General features: G+C 47.5%; 1 protein-coding gene across 1 annotated transcript in view; it reads left to right on the forward strand.

The window, feature by feature from the left end:
• Positions 1-27,465, forward strand: part of LOC134017420 (receptor tyrosine-protein kinase erbB-4-like) — a 182,002-nt gene that overhangs the window by 107,242 nt on the left and 47,295 nt on the right. The window contains 8 exon segments of the mRNA XM_062457003.1: positions 5,001-5,187; positions 17,978-18,109; positions 19,795-19,860; positions 22,567-22,685; positions 23,969-24,110; positions 25,300-25,413; positions 25,574-25,700; positions 26,276-26,349. Of these exon segments, the coding sequence (XP_062312987.1) occupies positions 5,001-5,187; positions 17,978-18,109; positions 19,795-19,860; positions 22,567-22,685; positions 23,969-24,110; positions 25,300-25,413; positions 25,574-25,700; positions 26,276-26,349 (961 nt within the window).

Genomic DNA, 27,465 nt, shown 5'->3' on the forward strand with positions numbered 1-27,465 from the left:
TGCTTATTTATGTTTTACTGATACCCCTTCCCTCTCTTAGCTCACTCAACACTGTGTGGCATGTCATGAACTGATCCGGCGGTGATGTATGCACCTTGTGGGGATTACTCATCAACATGTCTGACAGTGGAGTGCCCAACTGTCACAATCAATGAGAATCAAGCCCTCTGAAACACATCCCTTCTCAGCTTGCGTGACTCTTCCACTGCGAGCCCCACTTCTCAAAGTCATCAGGTTTCGAATGTGTGTAGCAGAGGACAGAAACCACTAATGCTACTTTATCCCTTGCTAGTTCACATCCGTAGGGGATCCATGAGAAATCTGTCATGAGGTTGTTTTGTGCTACTGAGATGAAGTGATCTAACTAGCCTGTGCACAGCACCAAGATAATTAAACATTCATTACTACTAACCGGACTATCTAGATGATTTGTTACACATAACCATCTGGGAAGTCGTCCTTGGAAACAGTTTGGAAAAGGACACAAACCTTTTAAAATACATGCCAGGTGATTGGATGAACCATCTGTCTATCATCATATATCACTGGCAAACTTCAACCACAACTGTAGCTGCCAGTAGTTCCTCAGTGACTCTGATTGGTTCGAACCACCGTGGTTCTGGTGCAAACAAATAACTTGGAGCTTAGCAAAGATGGATTCTCGTGTGGGAGAATCCAGCTGTCTCGCACTGTTACATGACTGTAGGAGGACCTAGAGAATGAGCAGGCAGACGTAGCTCAGTGATGGTGTGTCCGTCCCTGCTCCACCCAGTCACACACACACAGCCAACCCCAGCCTCGCCTGAGAGTTCCTCAGCAGGAAACCGAACCCATGAGAGCGGCGTGGATGATGAAGCGGTTCCGAGGCACGCCATACACTTGCACACATCCAGACCCGTTTACCTGCTTCACATCAAAGATGGTGCACCATCATGTTGTTTAAGAGATAAAGAATGCAGGAGAAACTCGCACCAGGCTTCGAGTCAGATCAAAGGAAACAACAGCTACAGTTGTTTGAAGTGGCTCCCATTTGAAGAGTCCTCCAGACACTGAAGGAGGAAGAGAGGTCGGAGACACCTCATGCACTTGCTGCAAATCACTGCGGGTACACCATGTGACGTCAACGTCCAACCAGAACGCACCAGTGGGAGTGGGACTCAAACTCTTACAGGTTTGTCTGAAGTGTGTCTACCTCACAGGTCGCACAATCAAACACAGTCTTACTCTCTTACACACAGACACACACACAGAAATAGGTTTGAATGAAAGTTGACCCAAAGTTCTCTGCTGAATCTCTGCGGAGAAAATATTGTCAAACGTTCCTGCAGTTACAGTCAGCCACTGCAGAGACGTCTTGGTCATCATGACCTCATCAGCCTCTTCACACAAACACATCAAGATCTAGGAAGCTACAACAACACTGCAACAATGCCTCTCACTATAATCCTACTTGTGAAATGGGATGAAATATGTTGTAACTTTATACAGCATGTAGGCCAATGGAGTGTGGAGAGTCCTTTCTGAAAGCTACAATGACTCGACAGTATATGTTCATATTCCGTTCGTTCCATCCCCATCCGGCTCTGCAGTGGCACAGTGGTATCTGTGATGGGCTGTAGGTAGTGTGTAAATGTAGAGATGAGGGATTAGTTGTGCACGGGCCCTAAACTCCTGTGTAGTCCCTTGGCTTTGTCTCCCTCACCCAGCACCCAGCCCCTCAGCTCAGGCAACCAGCTCAATATGTATGGTAATGAGAGGTAATCAGGCTAACGTGTGTTCAGTCCTTCCAACATGCTAATGGTGTCATTACACTCTTACACCCCCCCCCCTCCCTTTCCCCATACACACACACACCACCTCTCTCTCTCTTTCTCTCTCTCTCTCTGTTTTCCTGAACTGGAACAGGTGGAGCTTTAATTATGCATTAAAATATACCGGGCCCCTCTCCGATCCACTTGACTGCTCTCCTCCTTCTGCAGTGCCCACTATGGCTGCTCTCCCCATTTCCCTCCCTCTCCCTCTCCCTCTCCCTCTCCCTCTCCCTCTCCCTCTCCCTCTCCCTCTCCCTCTCCCCCTCCCCCTCCCTTCCTACTTCCTCTGTTTCCAGCGTCCCTCCCCTTTAGAAGTTGAGGATTGAAGGACTCAATTTCAAAGCTGGGCACGTCTCAGAGTCTGAAGTGAGGGTTTTGTTCCGCTGGCACACTTCGGCCAACCAACGCCAGAGTGAAATGGAGGAGGGGGAGAAGAAATCCCCTCTAATCTAGTGAATCTGGCTGGCTCTCTCTCTTTCAACACCGTGACACACTGGAATATGTCCTTATTCAACTGCTTCTCACTAAACCTCCTCCACCTCCACGCTCGGTTCCGTTCTGCTCTCTCAACCAGACTATTGGAACTTTATTCAATGTTCGGAGTGGTCTGGAAAGCTAAGCGGTGCCATTGTTGCCACCCATCTCACTGGCCTATCAAGTCATGCTGTTCATTCTTGATATTTTACATCCAGTGTTGGAAAGGTGGAGCCCCTTGGTATTTTAGCTGAAATTTATCGAGGACAATGCCAGGTCATGCTTTATATTTAGCAAGTAATCTACCTGCATAATTGCACTGTAGCTAAATAGAGAATTTTATGGAAATGAATTATGACAGGAGTGAATTTATCACTGTTCCAAGCGAGGCACACAGTAGTTGGAGGAATATTATTGCAATAAACGCATTAATGCATGCTTTTTTCTTTTTTTGCAGTGGTTTTAAAGTCCAAACAAGAGCAGTTTTTCCTGGGCCCTAGTCCCTGCTCCCTCCCCCAACAGTGGATATGGGCACAAGCCCAGCCTTCTGAAACCTGGCAACCACAGGTTTATTTAGCCGATCAGTGTTAAAAGACCACAGAGGAAGCTTCAGCCATTAGCTTTGCATTGAACCACAAATTACTGCATGTTGTTTACGCCGGTCATTACAGAGCAAAAGAGGGATCTTTGTGTGTGTGTGTGTTTGTGTGTGTACCTGATCTTCTCCCCTTCCTTGTCCCTCTGTGCCTGCACTTTGGGAACTATCGATCAGGTGGCTAGAAAATAACAAATAGGCCGGAGGGAGGGCAGTGAAGCAGGGCAGGAACTGAACAATAGCACCAGTCTCCGTGAAAACAATATCATCCAGGTAATCCTTTAATTAAATTAACAACAGTGCTATGAAGGAGCCACTGTTTTTCCTCATATTCCTTTCCTTCCGTCTGGTCTTTGATGCTGGCAGCCGGTTTTGAGGTTGCTAGGTAACTACTAGGAAGTCGTTTTTTTGGTTGCCACTGGTGGTGGTGGTGGTGGTGGGGTGGGGTGAAGGTGATGGAACGTGCTCTGGCAATGAGCTAAGACTGTGGGGACAGAGAGCCAAGGAGGGGGGTCTGAGGGAGCCAGTATGCCTGTGGCAGGGTCACTGTTCCTGGGCCCTGGACTGTCCCCCACACAGGATCATCTGGAGCCCAAGGGTCATTAGCCAACAGTATATTCCAGGACTGCTGACCTCCAACTCCACAGTGTGCTGGAGTGACTCATCCCCAGCCCTCTGTCTTTGCTTGGCCAGACACAGCACACCCAGCCGTGCCTGCCTGCCTGCCTGCCTGCCTGCCTGCACACTGGCACCACAGCATGGAGCCTTGTCCGCGGCCTTAGACGCACTTATGCAGCCATGTGCACACAAGCCAAGCCCACACACATTCACACACAGTTTTGCACATCCCGCTGACCTTCTACAAACACACTAAGTTTACTTGATTGGTTGACTGACCCCTAAAGAAACCATAACACTTTACATTAAGGTTAGAGCAACTAACATGTAACTACTCTGGTAAAAACATTGTTGGCACAAATGAATGTGTATTTAATTAAAGGGTAGTAAGCTATATAGGTTACCACAAAGTCTAAGAAGGCACACAATGTGGGAGGGTTGTAAGGAGTGGCTGTTGTAAGTGAAGGGGCAGTGGAAGGTTGTGTTACCCCCAAAAAATCTATAGCATCAACCCGCCCTTTCAAAACCTCTCCCATAGCAAGGTTGATATGCTGTATTCACCCTTAAACTATGGTATGTAGTATGTGGTACTACTATGTGGTATTGGTATGTAGTAACGTAAAGTATTGTCGAAACTATTCTCAAGGAATCTTACAGAGGTCAAACGCACACACACGCATGCACACACTCGTGCAAACACGCACGCGCACACGCACAGACTAAATCTACCGGGGAAAGAGCTGCCGTCCGTGCCCATTAAGGGAACGTGTCGGATCATGACAGCGGCATGACTGCCCCTGCCAGTTCTGAGGCTGAGCCTGTCTGATGACGATGCCACCTGACAGCTGCCAGTGACGCGGGGCCTGAGCAGCGGAGGCAGGGGCACCAGCACACTCCTTAGGACTAATCTTAGCGTTGGCCGCTCGCGTGTCAGGGAGGTTACACGTGGCGCCCGGGCCTGTTGCTGCGATTACTGTCAGCCCCGGTGTGAGGACGCTGTCCTACAAGATGAGCCTCTGTCTCGGCTAATGACAGGAGCCGGGATGGGCTTGAGGAGGGCCAGTCACTTTGATTCATAGCGGCTCTGGTTGGGTGGCTCTGCGAAATTCTCCGCGGTCGTTATCTTTTTAAATGACGTGGACGTGTTAAGTGATGGCAGGCCTTCTGTTTCACCCTGGGCTTGGGCGGAAACTCACAGCCAAGTTTCAAAGTCTTTCACCTGAGGAGAGAGTCGTCCTCACATGGACTGCTTGGAGGGAAGTGACCTTATGACCCCTGTGGGTGTCTTCATCAAGCGGTTTCTACATATGAGGACTAGCGAAAGAAAACCTGTTCTCTCGCTTGCTTGTGTTCTTGCAGTCGAGCAGATGTGTTTGAAAAATCCTGCACCGTCATCGGTAGTTAAGTGTGCGATTGTATGTGTGTCATTTTAATCTGGTCTCTCTCTCTCTCTCTCTCTCTCTCTCTCTCTCTCTCTCTCTCTCTCTCCCTTTCTCTCGTAGTCCATCAGGGAAGTGACAGGCTATGTGTTGGTGGCATTGAACCAGTTCGACTACCTGCCCCTGGAGAACCTGCGGATCGTCAGAGGGACCAAGCTGTACGAGGAGCGCTACGCCCTCGCCATCTTCCTCAACTACCGCCGCGACGGAAACTTTGGCCTTCGTCAGCTGGGGCTCAAGAACCTCACAGGTAAGGCCCGACATCCACTTCTGTCTCAATATCCATCTGGACGTCCATATCTGAACTCGGTCTTCATTGCCCTCGGTGACCCAGCGTGGCTTTCCTCAGATGAAGTGTGGTTGGGGAGGATCACAGCTTGCTCTCTCTCACTCTGATGCTGAGAATAGTTTGATAAAGAATTCATCTTTTTGGAATTGAGGGTAAAATACAGTTTTTTGGTTGTAACAGGGAGGGAGAGAGAAAGAGACAGGAAGCTAAACCTGCTTGTGTTCAGCGGGACCTGCCACCCACTGTTTCTACTTCCCTCTCAGTTACTCTCGAGCTGGACAAGAGTTGGGCTGGAAATAGACCGTAAATAGTTTGCATCTCTTTTGGCTGTTGGATGTTGCAGTTCGGTTTGGATTGGGTTCTGTTCTGTTTTGATAGTGAGCCACATAGCCAGGAATCAATTCAGAGCTGTACTGAGAAGCTTCCGGAGAAAAGGATAGCAATCAAAGTGATGACATAAGATGTGTGAGAGGGAAGCCAAACTTTAAGGTCAGTCAAATGTGAACGAAAGGACACGTACTATCCTGTTCTATTTATTCCTTTTTAGTCAACAATCTTTGAAGGATTTCACAGTACCGCACCTATCAAGCAGATAGCTGTGATTTATAAGTCATATTTAGAAGTCATATTTAAATATCAGATTTGAGCAAATGTTGGATGAGTTAGATGTAGGTCATTCCCCTAAGGAAATGTATACAGGTTATACAGATATAACCAACTGTGCCCTGGGAATCTTTTAATGCAGTCACCTCTGACAAAGATGTAATAGGCCATTACCTATAGCCTCCCATCTCTCTGGCCTGACCCTGGCTAGCTCTATATGTGTGCTAAAGATGTTCTCTGGGCTGTTGTCTCCTACTGGAAGAATAAGTAGCTTAAGTAATGAACAGGAAAAATAGTTGTATTGTAGAGAAAGAGTAAAGATAAAAGACAAAGAAGGTGGTTTGGGATCGACCATCTGAGCACATAGTGTGTGTTACGTAAGGATACTCTCGGCGTAAGACCAGAATTCAGTCAGTGAGTTTTGTAGGGCACAGACAAAGCCATGGGCTTGAGGCCCACGGCTCTCTCTGTCAGCAGGAGTGAATAATTCAGAGGGATTCTCATTCTCCAGCTTGGCCCAGTCCTTCCTCGAGAGCCCAAAACACACACACATACACATTCATGTCTGCCACCAAACTGACACACATCTTCATGAAAATGTCTATGGGCATCTTCAACCCCTTCCAAAGCTAAGCCCCCTCCCCCAGGAGTGAGCCTATCCAACCACTTGAATCCATGGCTCTGAGCAAATCATGACAGAGGTCGGTTGCAGGCGAACACCTCGCTTTGGCTCTGTCTTTGTCTTCTGCTAGATCTCTAGATGCTGTATTTCTGGATCTCTGTGTACCAGGGGCACACTGGGGGTGCTGAATGGGGAACGCTGGTCGTGGCCCATAGGACAGGTCCTGCTTTGTGCGTCCGTGTGTCCCAATACAGCTGAAATAGGTGGTGCCGCATCCGCCGTGATTTCGTCCCACCGAGGTGGTGCGATCCATCAGGGGGCCTTTAATGCGGCTGTCACATTATCCTGTCTTTACTCTCATACAAGCATGCAGGAGATGCGTAAAATGATCGATACAATCCATAAGCGACATATAAGAATATGAAGGTTATTAACTACACCGGGTACGATCTATTACAGGATAAAACAGGCCCCTTGGTATTGAAACCGACCTGAGCCCCTTGGAGGTAGAAATTGCCCAGGATAAAATCAATTTGTTGCAGGCATGTTGTGATATTGCTATATTGATTTTCAAGGTAGGCTCTGTGTATGGGACTTTGTGAATTAATACTTGTGGTTTGTGGGACTGAGGATCTGTTTCTAGAGGCAGACTCAGTCAGACTCTGCCTCCCTTTGTTGCTCCTTTCAGTCAGGCTTAGACATAGTTATCCTAATGAATATGAAACACTTGGAACTGAACAGGAAAAGTTAGTCAATGTTTTGTCGGAGTCAGACAGTCACGCTCTCTTTCATCCCTTCGCTCTCTCTCTCTCTCTCTCTCTCTCTCTCTCTCTCTCTCTCTCTCTCTCTCTCTCTCTCTCTCTCTCTCTCTCTCTCTCTCTCTCTCTCTCTCTCTCTCTCTCTCTCTCTTTCTCTCTCTCTCTCTTGCTCTCCTTTCCTCACTCTTTCTCTCCTCCCCTACTCCCCAACTGCCCATCATTTTATATCCACGCCTCTTTCCACAAGGACCTGGCCTCACACAGACCTCCCTGCCCCCTACCTGCCCCATCCTGTCCCCTGCCGATCATCCTGCCTCTCTCCTCTCCCTGGATGTCCCTCCTAAAGCAGATGATCTAGATTAATTATACCTTCCCCCAGCTTGGGGGCCAGAGGTTGAGGAACGGCACTTTGCCTGACATTTCAAAATGTAACTATGCGATTTAAATTTAAGATACATTTTCATGCTCAGACGTTTTCTTCTCTCCATAGATTTTATCTTCCAAGAAAACCAGTAGCCCAGTGCATTCACGTGGTAATTACTGCCTGCTAGGCTTGCAAAATAATAACAGTCTCAATGAGGAACAAAACACAGATAAATGTGTCAATTTAACACATTTTCTATTCTCTCACAGAATGTTTTTTTGTTTGTTTGTGTATTTGCCTGTTGTTTCCAAGTTTGCTCGGGGTGTGTTCAGTGTTGCTCTACATTTGTTTTTCTTCATTATTTCTTTTTACCATGAGCTGCCATAACAGAGCCTGACCAAAATGAAAGCATCAAATCCCAGTCCCCATCTGCGAGACGTGTGCATGTACAGTACACAATCCCCTTCGATGCCAAGCCTGGATCCACACCCGTTCACTCACTGCCCATCTGCTCTTCCCCCCACTTGTTCTCTCCTTCCAACAATTCTCATATCCCCTCTCCTGTCTTCTTCACTCTTTTTCACTCCTCGTCTCTCCTCTCCTCTCACACCCCGGCTCCCCCTATTGTCTTCTTCTCTTTCGCTCTCGTCAGCACCTTACACCGAGATGCACTCTGCGTGTACTGTTCGTCTTCGCGCTCTGGAAAAGTATGCCGTGCTCCCTCAAAAGGATCTCGACAGTGCGCGCTGTTCCACGAAAGCCTCGAAGCGATGTTCGAGGGGGGAAAATCTCAGCGATCAGACGGACACAGAGGCTGCTGTGAAAGCACTGTGGAAATGTCGGCATGAGAAGAGGCAAAAGGGGGACAAGGTGAAAAGAAACGACGGGAGGAATCGTCCAACTTCCCTAAACAAGACCAGGGAGACCAATCAGGATTGCCTAGTCTGGCTCTGTCTCAGTCCACCTGAGATGGAGAGTTCCCGCAGGAAGGACTCAAGATTGCTTCAGCCTGAGCCTCATTCTCTGGCATTCAGTCCCAGCTCTTGCCTGGCAGCTCCCAGACCTCAGGTCGTTTCCAATTGGGTGTTTAATTGATTACTTCCTGTGCAATTACTCCTGTGTCATACTCAATATTTCAGCCTTCAAGGCAGAAGGGGACTTTTTTAGAAGGACAACACTCATGGTGTCACGTTTAATGGCCTTTAATCTGGTTTAAGATTGCATATCAACACGAAGGGAGACCTCTCTGGCCTTTGATCTGAGCATTAAAGTGAGTTAAGACCCCAGAGAAAAGATTGCCAGGCACTATCATTTGTGGTTCTTCATTGAACAGTGAATTATCAGATTGATTTATTGATAGTACTTTATTGTCAGAGTTTTTTTTTATATCACAGTTTTTTCATTTGCAGAATGAACTAAGAAACAAAGTGTGTTGCAGCATGGCATGTGTTGCCAAGACAAGCCAAATGGACAGTCTGGAGACTAGGAACTGAGGTGTCCTCTGCAATGGCACACTGTCGAGGTCATGTTTGCACTTCAAGAACAGATGACCTCATAACTAGAGAGTCCTCTAGAAAGATCCATCTGATGCAGCTAGTAGAGTAACTTTGTGCTGCTAGGCAGCAACATTTTGGTATTTTCTGCTGTTTTTGTATTTCGCTGAGGTTGTTTTACTCTCATTAACGATCCTATGTTGGGATTACATAAACAGAAAACAGGATGAAGTTATGAAATATGCACGTCAGAACAGCAGAACACATGTTAAATCTCTTCTGCCTGAAGCAGCTGACCTGCACTCACGGAAAATAAAAAAGGCACGCAGAAAATGTTGCTGATTACAAACGTAACCGTTTCCATTGGTGTTGTTCAAAGTCAACAGATATGACCAAGTGTGGCTTATTTTATATGAACTGGACGATTCAGCAAAGATTGGGTTAAGAATCCAATCTTCTGTCGCCCTTTGTCCCAGTGCCCTATTAGTGGAGCCACTGAAAGTTCCCCGCTGCCCTGAGAATAACAATGCAAAGAAACCATGTTAGACCATGCCGCAGTTCCCTCCATTCATCTCAAGAAAATAAAAGGAAAAAGGAAGATATTGTCAAAAGAAAAACAAAGCCTTGGGAAACAAAGTTGAAAAGAGGAAGCAAAAAAGCAAAGAAAAAATCCCTTTTTCCGGACGACTCTTTATTTAACATGAAACTTTTGATAGCATGTCGGAGGAGGGAGAGAAAGTGTGGTAATTACACAGAGATCAAATGGAGCGGCTGGTGCTAATGCTAATACCCGCTCTCCAGCCCAGGCCCCACGGAGGAGCCAGGCACATTAATAATGGATCTGGTGTCATCATTAAGAAACTGAATGATTAAAACATATCTCCCAGCTTCAAACGGCACTTTTCTTCGGCTCAGAAAGCCCCATAGCATGGTCCCAGCTGAGCCTATATGCCCATGCCATTGTTTACCTATAGGGAAAGGTACATAAAGAAACTATCAGGGACATGGAGGGCGTCAGAGCAGGACCTTCTGAATGGTCAGGTCAGATCAAGACAAGTAATCATATATAATCGGAGCCAGTCAGTGAAAAGCAGCCGATTGGTGGGACCGTGTGTGGTGCTCCAAAGCCATGCTGTGATTATAGAGCCCGTATTTCATGTTTTCCTGGGATTTGAAAACAGCTGAGATGTCTTTCTGTAGAGCTTACCTAAGCAATGGGAAGCAGTCACCTTGACGTATGACTCTGATCTTTGACATGAGAAATGGGTTGGAGGAAAACACATGGGCCTTACTGACCCTCCGTTCCCTTTGTATATGCGGCATATTTTCTTCCCTTTGACTGTCGTTTGAGATTGGTGTGTTCAAATGTCGTCTTGAGGGTGATGACATAGAACAGATTGCTTGAGAAATAGTTTTGAGTTTTTTTTTCTTCATCTGAAGGTATTGGTTGTCACATTTAACACCGATCGAACGTGTGTTCTGTTGGTTTAGTTGGTTACAGAGGTCAGTGTGTGCATGTGTGCATGTGTGTTTGTGTGTATGCGTCTGTGTGTGGGTGTGTGTATATATGTGTATTTGCAAACGTGTACCGACAAATATCTAGAACAAAACTATAGCTCTGGCTATTTAATAATTCACAGTTGCCTGCTCAGAGCGCCCTTGGGCTGGTTTAAGTGGATAGTAACTGGACAGACTGATGATGAGTCGTGAATGATGCTGTATGCCTTCTATGATCTCACCTCTCCCTAAACCCATTTGCTGCTAGACCAAGACTGGAGGACCACTTGTGTACCTACTCCTCACAATCAATCTGCTCTGCAGACAACACTTTGAGACCTGGATGAACAGGCGAAAAAATGGACTTGACCTCATTAAAAGTTAACATGAGCAAGGAATTCTTCTGTCAATTAATAATCCAAAACGTGTCCTCCCCCCACCCTTCCCTTCTGTTTCCCTGAAGCTAAGGGTGAGCTGGTTCTGTAAACCAGACCAGACTGGTTCCTTTAAGACTGTCGGGGGGGGGGGGGGGGGGGGGGACTGTGAGGTGAAAAGATCAACAAGCTGTTGAGAGTAGGAGACCCAGGTCTGTATGGTCATCCTTTAGTCCTGCGGTTTGGCTTTTTTTTCTGCCAGTCACTCACTACCATCATCCTAGTCACTGCTACCACCGTCTGATCCACTGAGATCATTCAGATGCTGCCACTGTCGATTTCAATGACAAGTTTGTCAATGACACCTGTAACTCACTAGTGCCTCTAGGGGTAGCTCCCTCCTAATCTGGTGATTCTGTTTCTAGTGTAGAAGGCCACCTCATCCGCCGAGCACTGCGAAATTTTAATTAAACACTTAACGGGGGTATGCCAATTATTTCTGGACCCGCCAATCATCGGCCTCTGGTTTGTGAAATGTCAGTGCTGCTTGAGTGGGCTGGACGGATGAGGCGGAGGAGGGGGAGAGGGTGGGGGGGGGGTCGGATGGAGGCAGGAGGGAGGCAGGAGGGAGGGAAGGAAGGAGGAGGCATGCGATGGAATAATTAGGTTTGGCTGGGCTGAGAAGGGATGGATGTTAGACTCGGAGACGGACACAAAGGGCTCGTGGTCCGACAGGGAAAGGCACTTTGCGGAATGAGAAGCTTACACATGTCTGCATGTGAAAGACCTTTTTGTGTACAGTGTGTGTGTGTGCATGCGCGCGTTGAACGGGAGTATGCTTGTGCGGCGCGCCACGTGATTGTGAGCGCGTGCAACACACTCGGACCACAGTCGGCAATAGCCGCCTCGCCTACTACCTGTTTCCGTAACTCTGCATGTGCTGTCGCCATCCCGTTATGATGGAGCTCGGCCCGTACGGTGTACAGGGGGGCACGCGATCAGCTGTGTTTGTGTTTCCTGGGATGCCGTGACACCGAACCAGCACATCCATGACAGCAAACAGAGCAGCCTCCATCCGACCTCTGCTCTGCTACGCCCCCTCCCCACACAGTGGCAGGTGTCTGGGGCCGGGCCAGGGCCTGAGACTCAAACTCTTGTCACGAACACCGACAGGCGCTCCCGCTCTCCGGGCTTCTCGGCCCGGGCCACGCACACTGCTCTCTTTGTGAGGGGAAACTGGCACGGTGTGGACCTGTGCGCGGCTCTAGCTAGCCCTCTCTCCCCGCACTGCTTAATGATTCATGCATTTCTTTCTTTCTTTTTTTTTGCACACTGGGGTTTTAAAGAAGTGGAGCAGGCTGACAAACAGACCGACAGACCGACAGACCGACAGACCGACAGACCGACAGACCGACAGGCAGGCAGGCAGGCAGGCAGGCAGGCAGGCAGGCAGGCAAGAAAACAGGCAGGGAAACAGGCCGAAAGACAGACTTGCTGACAGGGAAACAGTCAGGCAGGCAGGCCGGCAGGCAGGCAGGGATGCAGGCGGGCAGGCAGCTCCAGGGCCAGTGGTGGGTAATGGTACATGAAAGGCCCATGCTGTTGTGCAGAGCCCCTGTGGAGCAGCCAGGCTCATCCAGGTGGATGTTATGGCACGCATGAATTCATGAGCTAAATATACAGAGCATGGCCTCAGCGCCAACCCTTCAGGGCCCTCTGTTTGTGCAGCCGAGGGGCCACAGAGATCTGTCTGTCGTGTTTGTTGTCCTCTCCACATTGCATCGTCTGCTCCTGATCCAATGCTCAGTGTCCACTGGGAAGACCATGTGGACACAGATGATGTCATGTTCAGATTCTCATCACGAGAAAGCTTCCTTAACTCACAAACACGGCAGGGGTGTGTCCTTTTAAAGCTTTTCCATGGTGAGGCGGCTCTCTGGTAAGCCAGGCCCGGGCGTCGGTTAGTATGCAGGTGCAGTCACCTGCTCCAGCTCTGTTTTTACTCCTCTGTGTTCGTTCCAGAGAGAGCAGCACTGCTGGGAGCTGATCAGACATCAGTCTCGATAAGCTAAGTGGCCCTCAGCAGCAACAACTACAGCAGTAATTTCTCTCTTCTCTCTCTGTCTCTCTCTCTCTGTCTGTCTGTCTGTCTGTCTGTCTCTCTCTCTCTCTCTCTCTCTCTCTCTCTCTCTCTCTCTCTCTCTCTCTCTCTCTCTCTCTCTCTCTCTCTCTCTCTCTCTCTCCCTCTCTTCATGCTGTTTCTTTCTCTCCATTTCTTTCTCGGTTCTCTGCTTGCCACTGTATTTTCAGATAAACAAATACCGCACGTATCTAGATTTTCATGGAGTGCATGTCTACTGTATACATGGCAATGCTAATCTAACCCTAACCCTAGCTCCACAGTTTATTGGACGTTCTCATATTCTGTTGTTTCACAGTCCTGACCTCCTCTAAGGCACCATCTTATCCCAGCTTAATATGAAAATGTGGGAACACCCACCCCCCCCCCTTTTTTTTAAATCTTAAGCAGATGCTCCTCTGCTCTGGATAATTCCATGAGCCTTTAATCTTGGCCATTTTTCATAAAGATTCATTGGAAACAATTGCGTGAGGGAGGGGCTAAATTTAATCAGCCAGCTTTAAACACAATTACCCAGGAGAAGGGAGGGGAGGCGGAGGGGGGGGGGGGGGGAGGGGGAGGCTGTGGCCGACGTCCCCTGTGCACTCCACAGTCCCGGCGGTCCACGCCTCGCTTACCGGAAACAATATGACCTGCTCCAGGTGCCAAGGGTAACCAAGGGAGGAGGAAGACCCAGACAACAAGCAGGAGCAACAAAGAAAAGCACCACAACAAAATCCTATCTCTCAGCAAGGGCATGATCACAACACTCCCACACACTGTTACAGAATGGCATTGTAGCTACCTTCAGGTGGGGGGGTCGTTTGTCTGCTCATTGACAGGGTTAATACTCTGGGTACAGTGCAATGCACTGTAGGTTTGTAGGAAATGCAAGTAAAAGAAAAATGTGCTAATAGGCAAAAAAGAGCAGGTTCTGTTGCCTTGACTGAACAATACTGTTGGCCAATTGTTTTCCGCCCTGCCTTTCCTTCTCCACCCTGCCTCTCCTTTGCTTATGGCCCAGTGGCCATATCCCTCAAATGTGCCAGACTATTTTTGCAGCGTTCTTTTTCATTCGCCGCCCGCCACTTTTTATCAGCATCAACCTTGTCAGTATTTGAAGGAGATTTATCTGTCTGCCACATCACTTTGTGTTTATGCCCTCTATGTCATTGTTTTCAAGTGCTGTTATGGGGTCAAACTCTTGTTTGCCATCCAGGTTTTTTTTTCTCAAAAACAGAACATTGTATGGTTAAAGGACCTTGGTACTGGTAGGAGGCAAATAAAAACCTATCTATATATCTATTTGTTTTGGAGTTTTATGTTTAACACGACTGACGCAATACAGAAAATTGTTGTTTATAATGATGCCATTCTGTACTTGTCCTTCAGCCGTGATAAAATTACTCTCACACACACACACACACACACACGCACACACACATATCCAGGGAAACACACCAGTGCCTGAGCTCTCTTCCCTCTCCTCCCGGTTCTGCACTGAACCTCTCATAAAGCATGTTATGTTGCCAAGTTAATGCAGTTGTTCTTTTCAGATCAATTGCTAAACACATAAAAGTGCAATTACATTTGAATGGGCACTGACTGTATTTTACCCTCTCAGTGTTAACAATATGAAAATAACATTCATTTAGATTTATGTGAACTGTTCTCTCAGTTGACCAATCCAGGACTAGACCCAGGGTGAAGTGTGGTAACATTAGTTACCAAGTCACTGTTATATTTCTGTGTCGCTCATTGTGCTAAATCTCAACCTAACTACTGTGTGACCCTCCCTCTCAAAACCAATGATCTGGCAATAGTAAACAATGAAGGTCCCACTTGAAAGGTCCTAAGATAAGATGGTACTGAAAACCCCTTCTTCTCTTCTCCTACCATAACGTGATTCCCGTCTGATATTCTAAAACGTGGCCAGTTCTTGTTGTATCAGCGACCACAGCTCTTTGGTGCGGGGATGAAGGGTTTTTTCTCTGTGGCTTGCTGGTCACCGTTTGTTCGCGGTTACTCGCCCCCTCCTGTTCTTCGCACTAACGTCATCCCCTTGGCAACTGTGCCTTGTGGGCACAGATGGACTGCTGAGTGGCATGGAAAGATGAGTGATAGAGCAGCTCACCTGTTTGCACAGCACGGACACATGAATACTGACTGACATGGCAGAGCCAGCTTCCCTAATAGGAATGGCGGTTTCCCTTTGCGAAAGACTCCTCTCTGCAAATACTTGTCTTGATTATTGAATGTCGACCGGGAGCCAGAGAACATAACAGGATACCAGTCTGAAAGCGTACCGTTTATTTTAGCCCTTAGCATGCTCTACAAAGAAACAAATTGTTCTGCATCACAACGTAATACGATTTGTGTATAAAGGCGGTAAAGGTTGAGGATGTGCTTTGAAAACTGCAGAATGTCTGTTTTTCTGTTTCCTTTCTGGCTCCTCATGAGCTTGTGTGTAGGATTGTACTATAGAACTGTGAAAACATTTCAAACAGATGGGTTCTCATTTCTCTTTAGCCATGTGTATCTATATTAATATTGTTCAGAGAGTGCCCTTCTGGGATAATAGTTAATTAATAGTGCTCTAGGCAAACTGAAGAAGATGAATTTGTGATTCAGTTCACACATACTTTCGCAGTGTAGGTATGTTTATGTGTGGCTGTGTGCGTGCGTGCCTGTGTATCTCTTTCAATGTGCGTGAATGCGTGTGTGTAATTGATATCATAAACGCTTTTCTCTTGCAAAGACTCATATTATTTGTGGATAAAAGGAAGCTTTTTATGGATTTGTGTTTTCTTTACACAATCCTCCCCTATAGATCACACTGCATATTGTTCAGCATGTGGATACACAGCATTACTCTCGATTCATCTATTACGATCTGCTTGTTACACAACACAACCACATGCACAGTATTAATAAATTCCCATCAAGCCATTCGCGTATTTTTTCCACCACTTGAACTTCATATCTTTCTCCCAGTCTTAATGAAATGCATCCCCACTCTGAAATAAAGATAACAAAAAACAGAAGGAGCATTTACCCTTGAAGTAATTGGCTGCATGCGTTTGTTCTGCTATCCTAAATCTCGTATTATTTCCCTCCTATGGTCGTTTGGTTGAGCATCAGAGATGTGCTTTACCACACTGGCTCTGGGGACAACAGCAAGCTGACATCCTCAGCTCTGAATGGACTAATTAAGAGACCATTCTCTACCCGCTATACAATCAACACACACATGTACACACACACACACAAATATGTGTATAGAAACACAGACACAAACACACACATTACTCAACTCATTCACTTGTTCACAATCGCCAGTACTGTGACAAGCATCGGATAGAAAAGCTTGCAGTATAGTTTTGGGTTCATGTCTTTTTCAATATATTTGGGTTGTGTTCCGTTGGGTACATCAGCAATGAATTATTTATGGTTACTGCAAGTATTAACCCTACACAGATAGATTCAGCTTTGTGAAACATATCTCTGTTACATATGTATTGTTATATTCAGGGACACACACACACACACACACATACAATTGTAGTCTCGCTGTAAAGGAGAGCTTGCTGAACAGTGACATCTCAAGATGGTCTCTGGGTGGCAGGGCTCACAGTTCACCACGCACACGCAAACTGAGGAGGTCAATTAGACAATCTCCAATCAAAGCGTAGACAGCTATTAGTTGGTAGAGCTTCTGCACGGTTTCTCATCAAGTGTCATTGAGTATAATGAGATGCAGTTGCCGTCCACGCCGGAGCCTCTCCATATGTATCTTATCCTAGCACAGCACACATCCCACATGGTGTTTCCAATCCCAACATTAGGTAGACGACGAGAGGTGCTGGGCACGGATGTAGATGTTGTATGTATAAACTAGGATGCCTCGATTGCCATTTTGCTGGATGTAACCTACTGCATATTCTTGATGTATGTATTTACTGTAACCACTATTCAACAATTATTTAATTCCAGAGTGGAAACCTTGTTCTTTTCAAACACTGCTATTTTTTTTTTTGCGTACTATTAAACTCACTCCTTATCCGTCTATGCTGACAGCAAACATTAAACTGAAACCCCGGTAGTCAGTGAATGCATGCAGCTCCTATCATGTGTGGGGAGGGGACAATTTAATCAGGCCTTTGCTGGACTATTAGCATGTAGACCCAACCCGTTGTTCTGAATCCATCTTAGTATCAGCTCTCTGTTGCTAATCCGGGCACTACTGGACAGACCTGTAAATATTGCAAATCTCCTGCAAGATAGTTTATTATTTTATAGTCTGGATTAACTCTGACAAGGATTTTTCCGAACTCCAGCATCATTACAATCAAGGTTGCCCTCTGTGTCCAATCAGGATGCAGGCTTTGGCCTGGTGGGAGGAGCAGGGGGTGGTGTCTGGGAGGAATAATGCAAATTAGGAGCAGTAAGTCTCCTGTCATCCTCTCCTCCCTGATGAAATATTAAATTACTAACATGTTAGGCCTGCTGTCTCACTTGTTTAAATCCAGGATGGATTTTGCCTCACAGGGAAAATGTAATTGTTTCGTTTGTTTGTGTCTGGGTGTATATTGGTGTTTCTGAGAAGAAGGGGGAGAATGACAAACAAAGAAAGCATATTATGATTAATAATAACAGCAATAAAACAAGGCTCAGTATGGCCTCCCGGAGACGACATCAATCATGTCTGTCTGAGGATCAACCTGGGCTCCTGGTCATGTGACTTAAGCGCCCTCTGAGAAATATTTTGGATGTGCGTGTGTCTGTCCGTGTTTGTGTGTGTGTCTTTCTGTCTGTGTACGTGTGTGTGTGTGTGTGTGCGTCTGTGTGTGCATGCTCGTGTGTGTACTGTATTGAAATGATCGCTGACCCTTCACTCTATGTTCTTCTGTCATCCCTTTAGAGATCCTGAACGGAGGGGTGTATGTGGATCAGAATAAGTTCCTGTGCCATGCCGACACCATCCACTGGCAAGACATCGTCAAGAACCAGCGCCTCAGCCCTGTGGTGGTACCCACCAATAGCAGCATAGCCTGTGAGTAGCTCCACCAATGAAACAAATTATCTCAGAGGAGGAGGGCTCTACTCAATCACCTAGTTGGCTGTTTATCAGATTGAGTTTGATTGAAATCCTAAATGTTCTATTATTTGAAACCAAGAGGACATAACATAAACGCTGGGCTGCAAAACAGATTAGTGCAATCAACACAATCAGGATTAGAAAATGTCAACATGCCACTTCCCAGAAAGCTAAATTAGATGTTAATACTGGTGATGTCATTGCCGCATAGACATCAGGGTGTCAACAGCTGAGAAAACAGTTGCCCTGTAACCTGAATATGTCAACTACGGTAGGAGCCTAGTACATTATGTGGCACTAATACCCCCCACTCTAATCAGAAGACAAGACAAGTTGAGAGAATTATTATTATTATTATGGGATTTGTGAGGGGTAAAAATCAGGCTGTGCGTGTTGTCTAATCTGACTGAGGCTGAGCAATAGAGAAAAGTTACTCTTTCTCTGCCCTCATTTCTCTCAGTCCCTAACTGCCTATGTTATCATTCTTACTCTACATTACATCTAGCGGGGTATATCTATGCTTCATTAAGTGTTTTTCTACTTTTTGGGTAAACAAAAAAAGAAAGCACTTGCAACGTTTTTTTTTAAATCTTCTTCTTCCACTAAATAGGAGCTACTGTTACGTTTATCGAAACACATGATTATTAGGTTGGAAACCCTGAGCAGGTGTCCCGGGGTGACCTCAGTGTAGACTCACGCAGCATCGATGAAATGTCAGCAGGATCCATCTCCAGCCGGAGCTTTGTGCTCGCTCTCTCTCAGCCCATACGTTTGATCATCGGACTCCATAGCCGCAAACATCGCCCGACTCCCTCCAGCCAAACATCAAGGGGTCCACGAAACTTATAATCCACTCCCCTCCTTTCCTTCGCGGCTTCTTCAGGTTGGGTTTGGGTTGGATCAATGTCGGGCCTGATTGGCATCGTATCCATTGCGTTCCGTGCATTCTCACCTTCAGGCTTGCATTCTAACAGGGCTGATAATAGATTATGATGTGGAGAATGGAATGTGATTGTTTGACTCAAGGTTGTCTGGAGTTAGAATGGAGACAGTTAGACCTTGGACTCTAAACGGACACCCTCTGGCCTCAACAGCTGCGAGAGCAGAGAAAGCCTGAGTTAAACTCAGGCACTTGTACGTACTTGGCTGCCCCTTCTTCTCACTAGCTACGTTTAAACTCCATGTAGCGGGACGTGGTGAGGGTTAGGGTTACAGGATGGGGTTGGGGGGGGGTGGTAGGGGGGGAAGGAGGGAAGGGAGGGAGGGAGGAAGGAAGGGGGCAGTAGATGGAAACTGATGTCACTGTGAGTGTGTCAGCCTTAAATGTAATTGCACTTAAGTGAAGTGGAACAGGGACAGAGTACACCACTCCAGCGCCTATTCAGAGACACTCTGCAATTATCAGACAGTCAATTAAACCCTCCAAAAAACACAGCTAATAGAGCGCAGATACTAATGCTGCCGGCCTCTAACTCGACACTCAACTCACAGACAGTTAAGACCGTTGGATTACAAGAAAACGAAGAACACTGCGTTCCATGCGAGCTCAAAATCACTGTACAATAATTGATGGTAGGGGGATGGCGGAATGGTGGGCTACTATGTACATGTTGAATCTTTCCTTTTAATCTCATTCACAGGCCAGAAATGTCATAGATCCTGCAATGGTCGCTGCTGGGGCCCAAAGGAGAACCAGTGTCAGAGCTGTGAGTAGCACGTTTCTTACAGAGGAGATTTAAACCTGCCACCTCTTGATCTAAAGTGAATGCTTCAATGAGGAGCACGATGAGTAGAGTGGGGGGTGGAGAAAGAGGACGAGGGGGAGGCGGGCTCGCGCTCTGAGGCACCCTCGTGGATCGGCCTCTCATCACCCTCAGTAGGGGAGGACGGCTCTATAACGCCGGACGCTTAATTACCACCGTCAAGACCGTGTGGGTGACTGTGTGCTTCAGACGTGCTTCGGTCGCGCTGTCAGACGCTCTGCTTGCCGTGTCCTTGTGCGGCAGCCATGGGAGCCAATGTGCCCACGGACACCCAAAAGCCATAGCACACCAACCACCCTGCTGTTTGGTTCCATCACGCATCATCTGGCCGATGTGTCACATTTGGCCGCAGAGCCCTCGTCGGCGGCAGAGGTGTGTTCTCGTTAGCCGTGTGAACCGCGAGCTCCTCTGACACGCTCTCCGACACCTTCCCGTGGACTCAGGTCTAATGGGATAGCAGGGCTGGATAAGTGGAAGACTGTGGAGACAAATGGAGGAGGAGACATTAACATGTGAAGACACAAACGGGTCGCCGTGACCGAGGCATCGACACGCGCTGGCGCACACCCGAGCGAAACCTTTCGCGGAAAACGTGCCGCGTGCCCTCACGATTTGCGTCGCCGATGGAGATGGGATGAGTGGACCCGGGGAGACGCCAGCCAGAATGCTGCGGCCCCACGGTGAAGACGGAAGGGGGGGGTCACCGTTGTGGAGTCCATCTGTGAAGTGATCTGTTCTCTGTGTGGCATTAATCGCCAGCCGGCTCTGGGACGGCGTCTCAGACGCCTGTCAGTCTGTCTGTCCGTCCGTCTGTCGCCTCTCCAACTCAGCAGATGTCTTGTCAACCTGCACATCCCTCAGAGCCATCCCTCCCATATGGGAGCTTCTATCCCTCCTGCTGGTACATTCCTCGGCGTTCCCTCTCTCCTTCTCCCTGTCTCATCCTGGTGGCCGCCTGCCCGAGCCCCTCCACTCCAACCCCCGCTCCCAACCAGCCACCGAACCCCCTCCTCTGGTTGAGGCTGTCACTGTCTTCCTCCCCAGCGTCCTGGATGTTTGCCCCGCCGCAGGATCTCATTAAGATAATCAGCAGTGAACTTCTTCTCCAGGACTGGTAACTGTAACAGCCTGTCAGCCTGGCGGATAAGCTCTGCGTGTTTGCCGGGACCGCTTGCGTGTGAATCCCTGTAGAATCTCTGCGCTCCTGTTCCTAGCTCTTCCATCTCTGTCTCCATCCACATGACATCATCATCTGTCTCTCTGTCTCTCTGTCCCCTGGTCTCTCTCTTTTTCTCTGTCTCTCTCTCTCTCTCTCTCTCTCTCTCTCTCTCTCTCTCTCTCTCTCTCTCTCTCTCTCTCTCTCTCGCTCAATCACTCTCTTTCTTTGGTCATTAAGATTGCAAAAAGTATGTCTTCCTTCCTTGTGTAATTAAATGAGAGAAACGCACACACACACTTACACACGCACTTACACACACACACACACACACACACACACACCTCTGACCCAGCCTGAGGCTCCAGAAAGACAGAGATTTGAGTCAGCTCCACCGCCACTGCCAGACAGGGCGGGGCTGAGTGGATGTAAGATCCCACCTGGTGACTGATGACCCTGTCAGCAGCCTGTTCAAATGGAAGATATTCAGCATAGTTTATGAGATTGATTCCTTTTCATTTGTAGTACCTCCCTGGTCTTTTTTAAGTGGATGTTTAAAGGCAAAATAGATCAACACTCCACAACGCCTCTCCCTGAGGTCATTTGTTTGACAAAACGTCATTTTGGAAAGCAGGCCATTTCATTTCGCCCCGGCGCTGTAATGGAATGCAGTGATGGTGTGTTAGTAGGGTGAGGCACCGAGCGACAGGGCTCCCTGTCACTGACACTGGAGCTTGGCTGGTATCCATCATGGTGTGACAGCTCCTCAACCCTGCCCGAAGGGAAGGCAAACAAACACACACACACAAACACACACATTCAAAGCCAAACATACACGCAACACACATACTCCAAACCACACACTCAAACCACACAGCACAAGCACAACACACACACTCAAAACCACGCACTCAAAACCACCGTGCAGACACACCCTTGCGACGAAACGTTGAGGACTTCCTACCACAAGGCTTCAGGAGTTACCATCTAGGAGCGTTTCCTCAGAAGAAGAGGTTTTTTTGGGGGTCTGGAAGACAGAACATGCAGTACTCTGCTGTCGCTGTCAGACGGAGACTTCCCAGGCATACGGCAGCCCATCTGCCTGGACACACTCAGACAGGACGCTGGATGGAGACGAGCCGGGAACAGTGACGGGCAGCGACAGAGCCGGCACATTCAGGAGATAGAAATCTCCGTCAGATTGTCACTTAGACAGGGAACACACAGAGACACACAGGCAGGCAGGCAGGCAGGCAGGCAGGCAGGCAGGCAGGAATAGACAGGTAGGCTGGAATTAGCCTGAACCTGGATTGTGCAGGATGTACATTAACTCCACCTTAAAATGATGGTGTAACAGGGGAAGTGCATGCTACTGTAATGTTTCTATGTGAGGTTTAGGCGACTTTTATATTTTGATGTCACATCAACCACCTTTTGAAGCAAAAAAAATTTTTTTAGGAACTAAACTTTCCTCTGTTTGTTTCCTTTTGCAGTGACTAAGACAGTGTGTGCAGAGCAGTGTGATGGCCGCTGTTTCGGACCCTACGTTAGCGACTGCTGCCACCGTGAGTGTGCAGGTGGATGCTTCGGACCCAAGGATACAGACTGCTTTGTATGTACTGACACACACACACACACAGACAGACAGACAACTTTCCTTCACCTGTTGCCATGGTGAGCGTTAAGTAACTCAAGACGCAGTTTTTGATTGGAGAGCCCACCTATATTTCTTTTTATCCTGTCTTGTAGGTCTGCTGGGCTATGTCACAGCTTCTAGCTTATCTCAATTGTCTCCTGTGAATGTGAGGTGGCTTCCAGCTCCAACCACGAAATGCACACTGTCTCTGCAGCATTCTGCGGCTTTCTACAGGAGGGATGCCATTAAAATCTAATTTTCTCACGCAGTGCAGTGTTAAATATAAGCCTGGTGCCCATGGAACCTGGGTCCTAACTCTTTGTTATTCTCTTTCCCTTAATTTGGTGTGTCTCAAACTTGTTTCCTCACTGTCAGCATTGGGGTTATGAATCATTGAGCTTCCAAACTGGGTAATTAAAAGTAATGAGCTCAATCTTTTTGATGTGACACCTTTCCTGAGTAACTGTAATTGTGATTTGCGCTTTCGTCACCGAGACACAGATCCACTGAGTTGTCATTCACACCTGTTTCTCATGGTTGACAACAGAAAAAGCTCCACAAGTCAGAGGTTAAATAGGCCTCAACTTCAAAGAGCACACTAGGAGCAAAATCACTGTGATATCAAACTAGAAAGAGAAAGAAAAACGAGAAAGAAAAACATCTCTAGAAAAGTTTAAGATTTCAATGATACCAGTAGATCTTTAAATATTTTACCTTGCATCAATATTAGAATGAAGTCAGTTTTTAGGAAATCAACATCAAAGCTCCAGAGCAGTGTTCTGAATATTACAGTAAACTTCAACTAGACCAATTCTGCCTCAGCAAATATAATCCCTGTATTCCTAATGGACAGCCATGGCCTATTATTCACACATCCTACTCAGTAAGCCAACACATTCAGCAGCAAGAAAGAGTGGTTTTTAACACATGCGTTACATACATTTTGACTGCGACTTTGACAGCTATGAAAGCTGTTCAAAACATGTCCCCCATTACTTTTGGTGAAAGCTTATCGGCTACTAATTAACCATTACTCCTTGGTGTTTGTGTTTGTTGTATTTGCCAATTACTTGATTTTGTACAGGTGGACTGTTCGGCTGGAGGCCGGACAGGAGGCTTAATGACTGTTATCTTGCTGTTTACACCACCGGGTTACCATGGCCACCCCCTGACATTGCTCGTTGTCTGTGAAGTCCAAGAATAAGGTGCCTGTGTTTGAATGACAACCACCAACCATGGTGGTGTGTGTGTACTTGCAGGCCTGCACCAACTTCAACGACAGCGGCGCATGTGTGACCCAGTGTCCTCAGCCGTTTGTCTACAACCCCACCACCTTCCAGCTGGAGCACAACCCCCGCGCCAAGTACACCTACGGAGCCTTCTGTGTCAAGAAGTGCCCGCGTAAGACTTTACAGCGGATGCTCGCACGCGCCTATACACGCAAACCTTTCCATTTGAGAATACCTTCAAAAAGTTGACCTGCCTCACTTTAATGCCAACCGCTAGGGTACAATCAGACCTGCTATGTCTGTCCCCACACACAGCACACCGTCAATTCTCTGGAGAGTTTGCCTTCAGTTTCTATTCTTCCTTTCCTATCTACCCTGAACGCGAGAACTTCCCTGATCACATCCTCTGCAGCGGCACCTCACATCGCCCTTCATCCTCTCTCTTGAAAGTTGCCATTGATTCAAACCGCCCGTCGCCCCTCTCTCCCTTGATTTAAATAGCCAGGATGAGTGGGTGTTTTGTACTGATTTCAAGGCGCTGTAGGGATTTATTTTGCTCAAATGCCAGCTCCTCTACAAAGGGCCTGAGATACAGGGCAAGAGGGAGTACAGGGTGGAAGGAGGAAGAAAGGAGATAATTAGCAGTGTTTTTTTTTTTATGAATGGGATGGATAGAGGAGCTTTTTCTGGGTCTTTGAAGTGGGGCGTGCGCTCAGTGCTTTGGGAGAATTTGAGAGGGGGAGGGATGGAGGAACGAGAGAGAGAGAGCTTGAGAGACGGAGGGAAAGAGAGAGAGAAAGAGAGATGGAAAGACGGAGAGATGGACATAGCTCTAGAGAGAGAATGGAGAAGCAGAGAGAAAAAAACGGAGATAGAGGCAGTAAACCGCCACTGCCTTGTTTTTTTGTCCATACTGAAGTGACTCACAAGTACTGATGAAGACTTGGGTACAGTAAAATGTCCTTCCTCCCCGAGTACCTGAACCTAACCTTTGTTTTTACACCCATAGCCGTCTTAAAGAAAGGACCAGTTATTTATATGCTTCTATATGCCAATACCAGGGTAGAAAGCCAGAGTATAAAGGTCTAGCCAGGGCCTGTAATTTACAGTGCAGAAACTGTCTATCACCTACACTGAGGCTGTCAGAAACAAGGCTTGCTTTTCTTGCCAAAAGTTGTTCTCTACAGGAACCCTCAATGTAGTTATTGAGTCATTGAAAGAACAGTTCAGCTATAAAAGCAACATGCAGGCACACAAAGCAAACACTAGATGCTAGAAAATCTATTAGCATCTATAAGGCTTGTGTGTCTGTGTGTCTTAACATGAATCTCATAATGCACTTCTGATAATTACCTTTGTAGACAACTTTGTGGTGGACCACAGCTCCTGTGTACGAGCCTGCCCTAGCAACAAGATGGAGGTTGAGGAGAATCGCGTCAAGATGTGCATTCCCTGCACTGACATCTGTCCTAAAGGTAACACAAACACACACATTCCAAACATAAGAAAGTTTGTGCTTAGATGTTGGTGGTGCGTGTGTGTGTGCTAGTTTGTGTGTGTGGGCATCCATTATTTCTTTATTTTCACATCACAGCACCCCTCCAAACGGTGTCTAATTGGGGTTGTGTGTCGTAGCTTGTGATGGGATAGGTACAGCTAGTCTCCAAGCGGCTCAAACTGTGGACTCCAGCAACATTGACAAGTTTGTCAACTGCACCAAGATCAACGGCAACCTGGTCTTCCTCATCACTGGCATCAAAGGGTAAGCTGCAACACCTGCTAGCTCGCACATGCTAGCACAAAATCACATTCGGTTTAGACAATTCACGTGAGGGAATGCAGTCCCTTTCTCCTACCGAGAGAATGTGTGTGTGTGTTTGAGGAGGGAGCGGGGAGTCCTCACTATGCCACCGCTCAGGCTGTAGTGTGTTTGGATGAGTGTGGATGAGTCTACGGCAGAGTCTCTGCATTGCCCCCAAGTCACATAGTACCATGAAGTCCCTCCAGCTAGTTCTCCAGACAGCCCCCTGAGGAACCCTGATCATACCGCAACCAGAGTGGAATCAAGCCCTGCAGCGTAATTCTCATTCGTGACACGTTTTCTCTCTCTCTCTCTCTCTCTCTCTCTCTCTCTCTCTCTCTCTCTCTCTCTCTCTCTCTCTCTCTCTCTCTCTCTCTCTCTCTCTCTCTCTCTCCCTCTCTCTCTCTCTCTCTCTCTCTCTCACTTTATTTCTTTTTATCTCTCTTTGTCTCTCTCAATTTCTTTCTTTTTATCTCTCTCTCTCTCTCTCTCTCTCTCTCTCTCCCTTTCTCTCTCTGTCTCTTTCCCTCTCTCAGAGACGTTTATCACAACATCGAGGCTCTGGACCCAGAGAAGCTCAACGTGTTCCGAACTGTTCGGGAGATTACAGGTGAGAGGCCTTTGTCGTCAGTGAGAACAAAACACTGTCTCTGTGTTCTGTCTTTCTGCTTTCATCCACCTGTGAGAATCCCGCACTTATTTTCCCAAACCCTCTAAAGCTGCGGTGTCGCGTTCAAGGGAAAGGGATGAAGAGGAGCCCCCCTTAGGTCGCACCCACATCTTCAATTATTTCTTATTATTCTCTTTTTTCCCCTCATCAAATTTGCATGACGTCCCTTCGTTTACACGTTGACTTCTGCCGAAATGTGTGTTTCCGTGTACAATATGTGTGTACGTGTTTTGACCAAGCCCACCAGTGAGCACACACCAAAGACAGACAGGCGGGGGGTGTGGGGGGATGGAATATGAGATGCGTATTTGTCCGTGGCTTCCATCACTTGTCTGTCCCTCTGGGAGTTTGAGTACCCTGAGTTCCACAGTCCCAGCTCTGCCACGTTACATCAATTCTGTGGAGGGGGGTCGACAAGACATGGAGAGAGAGTCCCCCCCCCCAGAATGTATTGTCACCCTCCCCCTTCCTCTGGTCTGGTAATAGGGGCAGAGCCAGCCACCCTGCCAGTAGCTACAGCCAGACAGAAAACTCCTGCCAGGGAGTTTCAGTATTCAGACATCCGTGTCGGCCCTTGTGTCATCCCTCACCACCCCTCAGAGCTGTCAGAGGCCCTGAGGCCCACAGCTTCAACCCCTGGCCCCAAACCCCCCCTCCCCGGTACGCCCCCTACCAGACACAGGGGTCGGGTCTGTCAGGACTGTAGCTTGGGGGCGGACAGTGTAGGAGGCAGAGGCAGTCGCTTTGCACATACTCCCCCATAAACTCCCCACCAACCCTCTGCCAACTGCCAACTGCTCTTAGAAAACATATCATGGGGCCAGGCCAGGTTTCACTGTGGGCGATCCACTGAAGCAATTTAGCATAAGTGAGGTTCCCAGAGCATGGCTTTGACTATAATCAACAGCGATTTAAAAACTCTTAACCCCTGGTCGGGAGCCTGTGGCCCCCTTCTTTGCGAGCCACTACTCTGTAATTTGCCTTTCGAATGGATGCGCTGGTAATGTGGCTCTCAGTGAACCCCAACCAATCCCCTCTCAGAGAGAAAGTGGGTGA

The sequence above is a fragment of the Osmerus eperlanus genome, chromosome 3 (genome assembly GCF_963692335.1).
Source record: "Osmerus eperlanus chromosome 3, fOsmEpe2.1, whole genome shotgun sequence".
NCBI classification, from domain to species: domain Eukaryota; kingdom Metazoa; phylum Chordata; class Actinopteri; order Osmeriformes; family Osmeridae; genus Osmerus; species Osmerus eperlanus.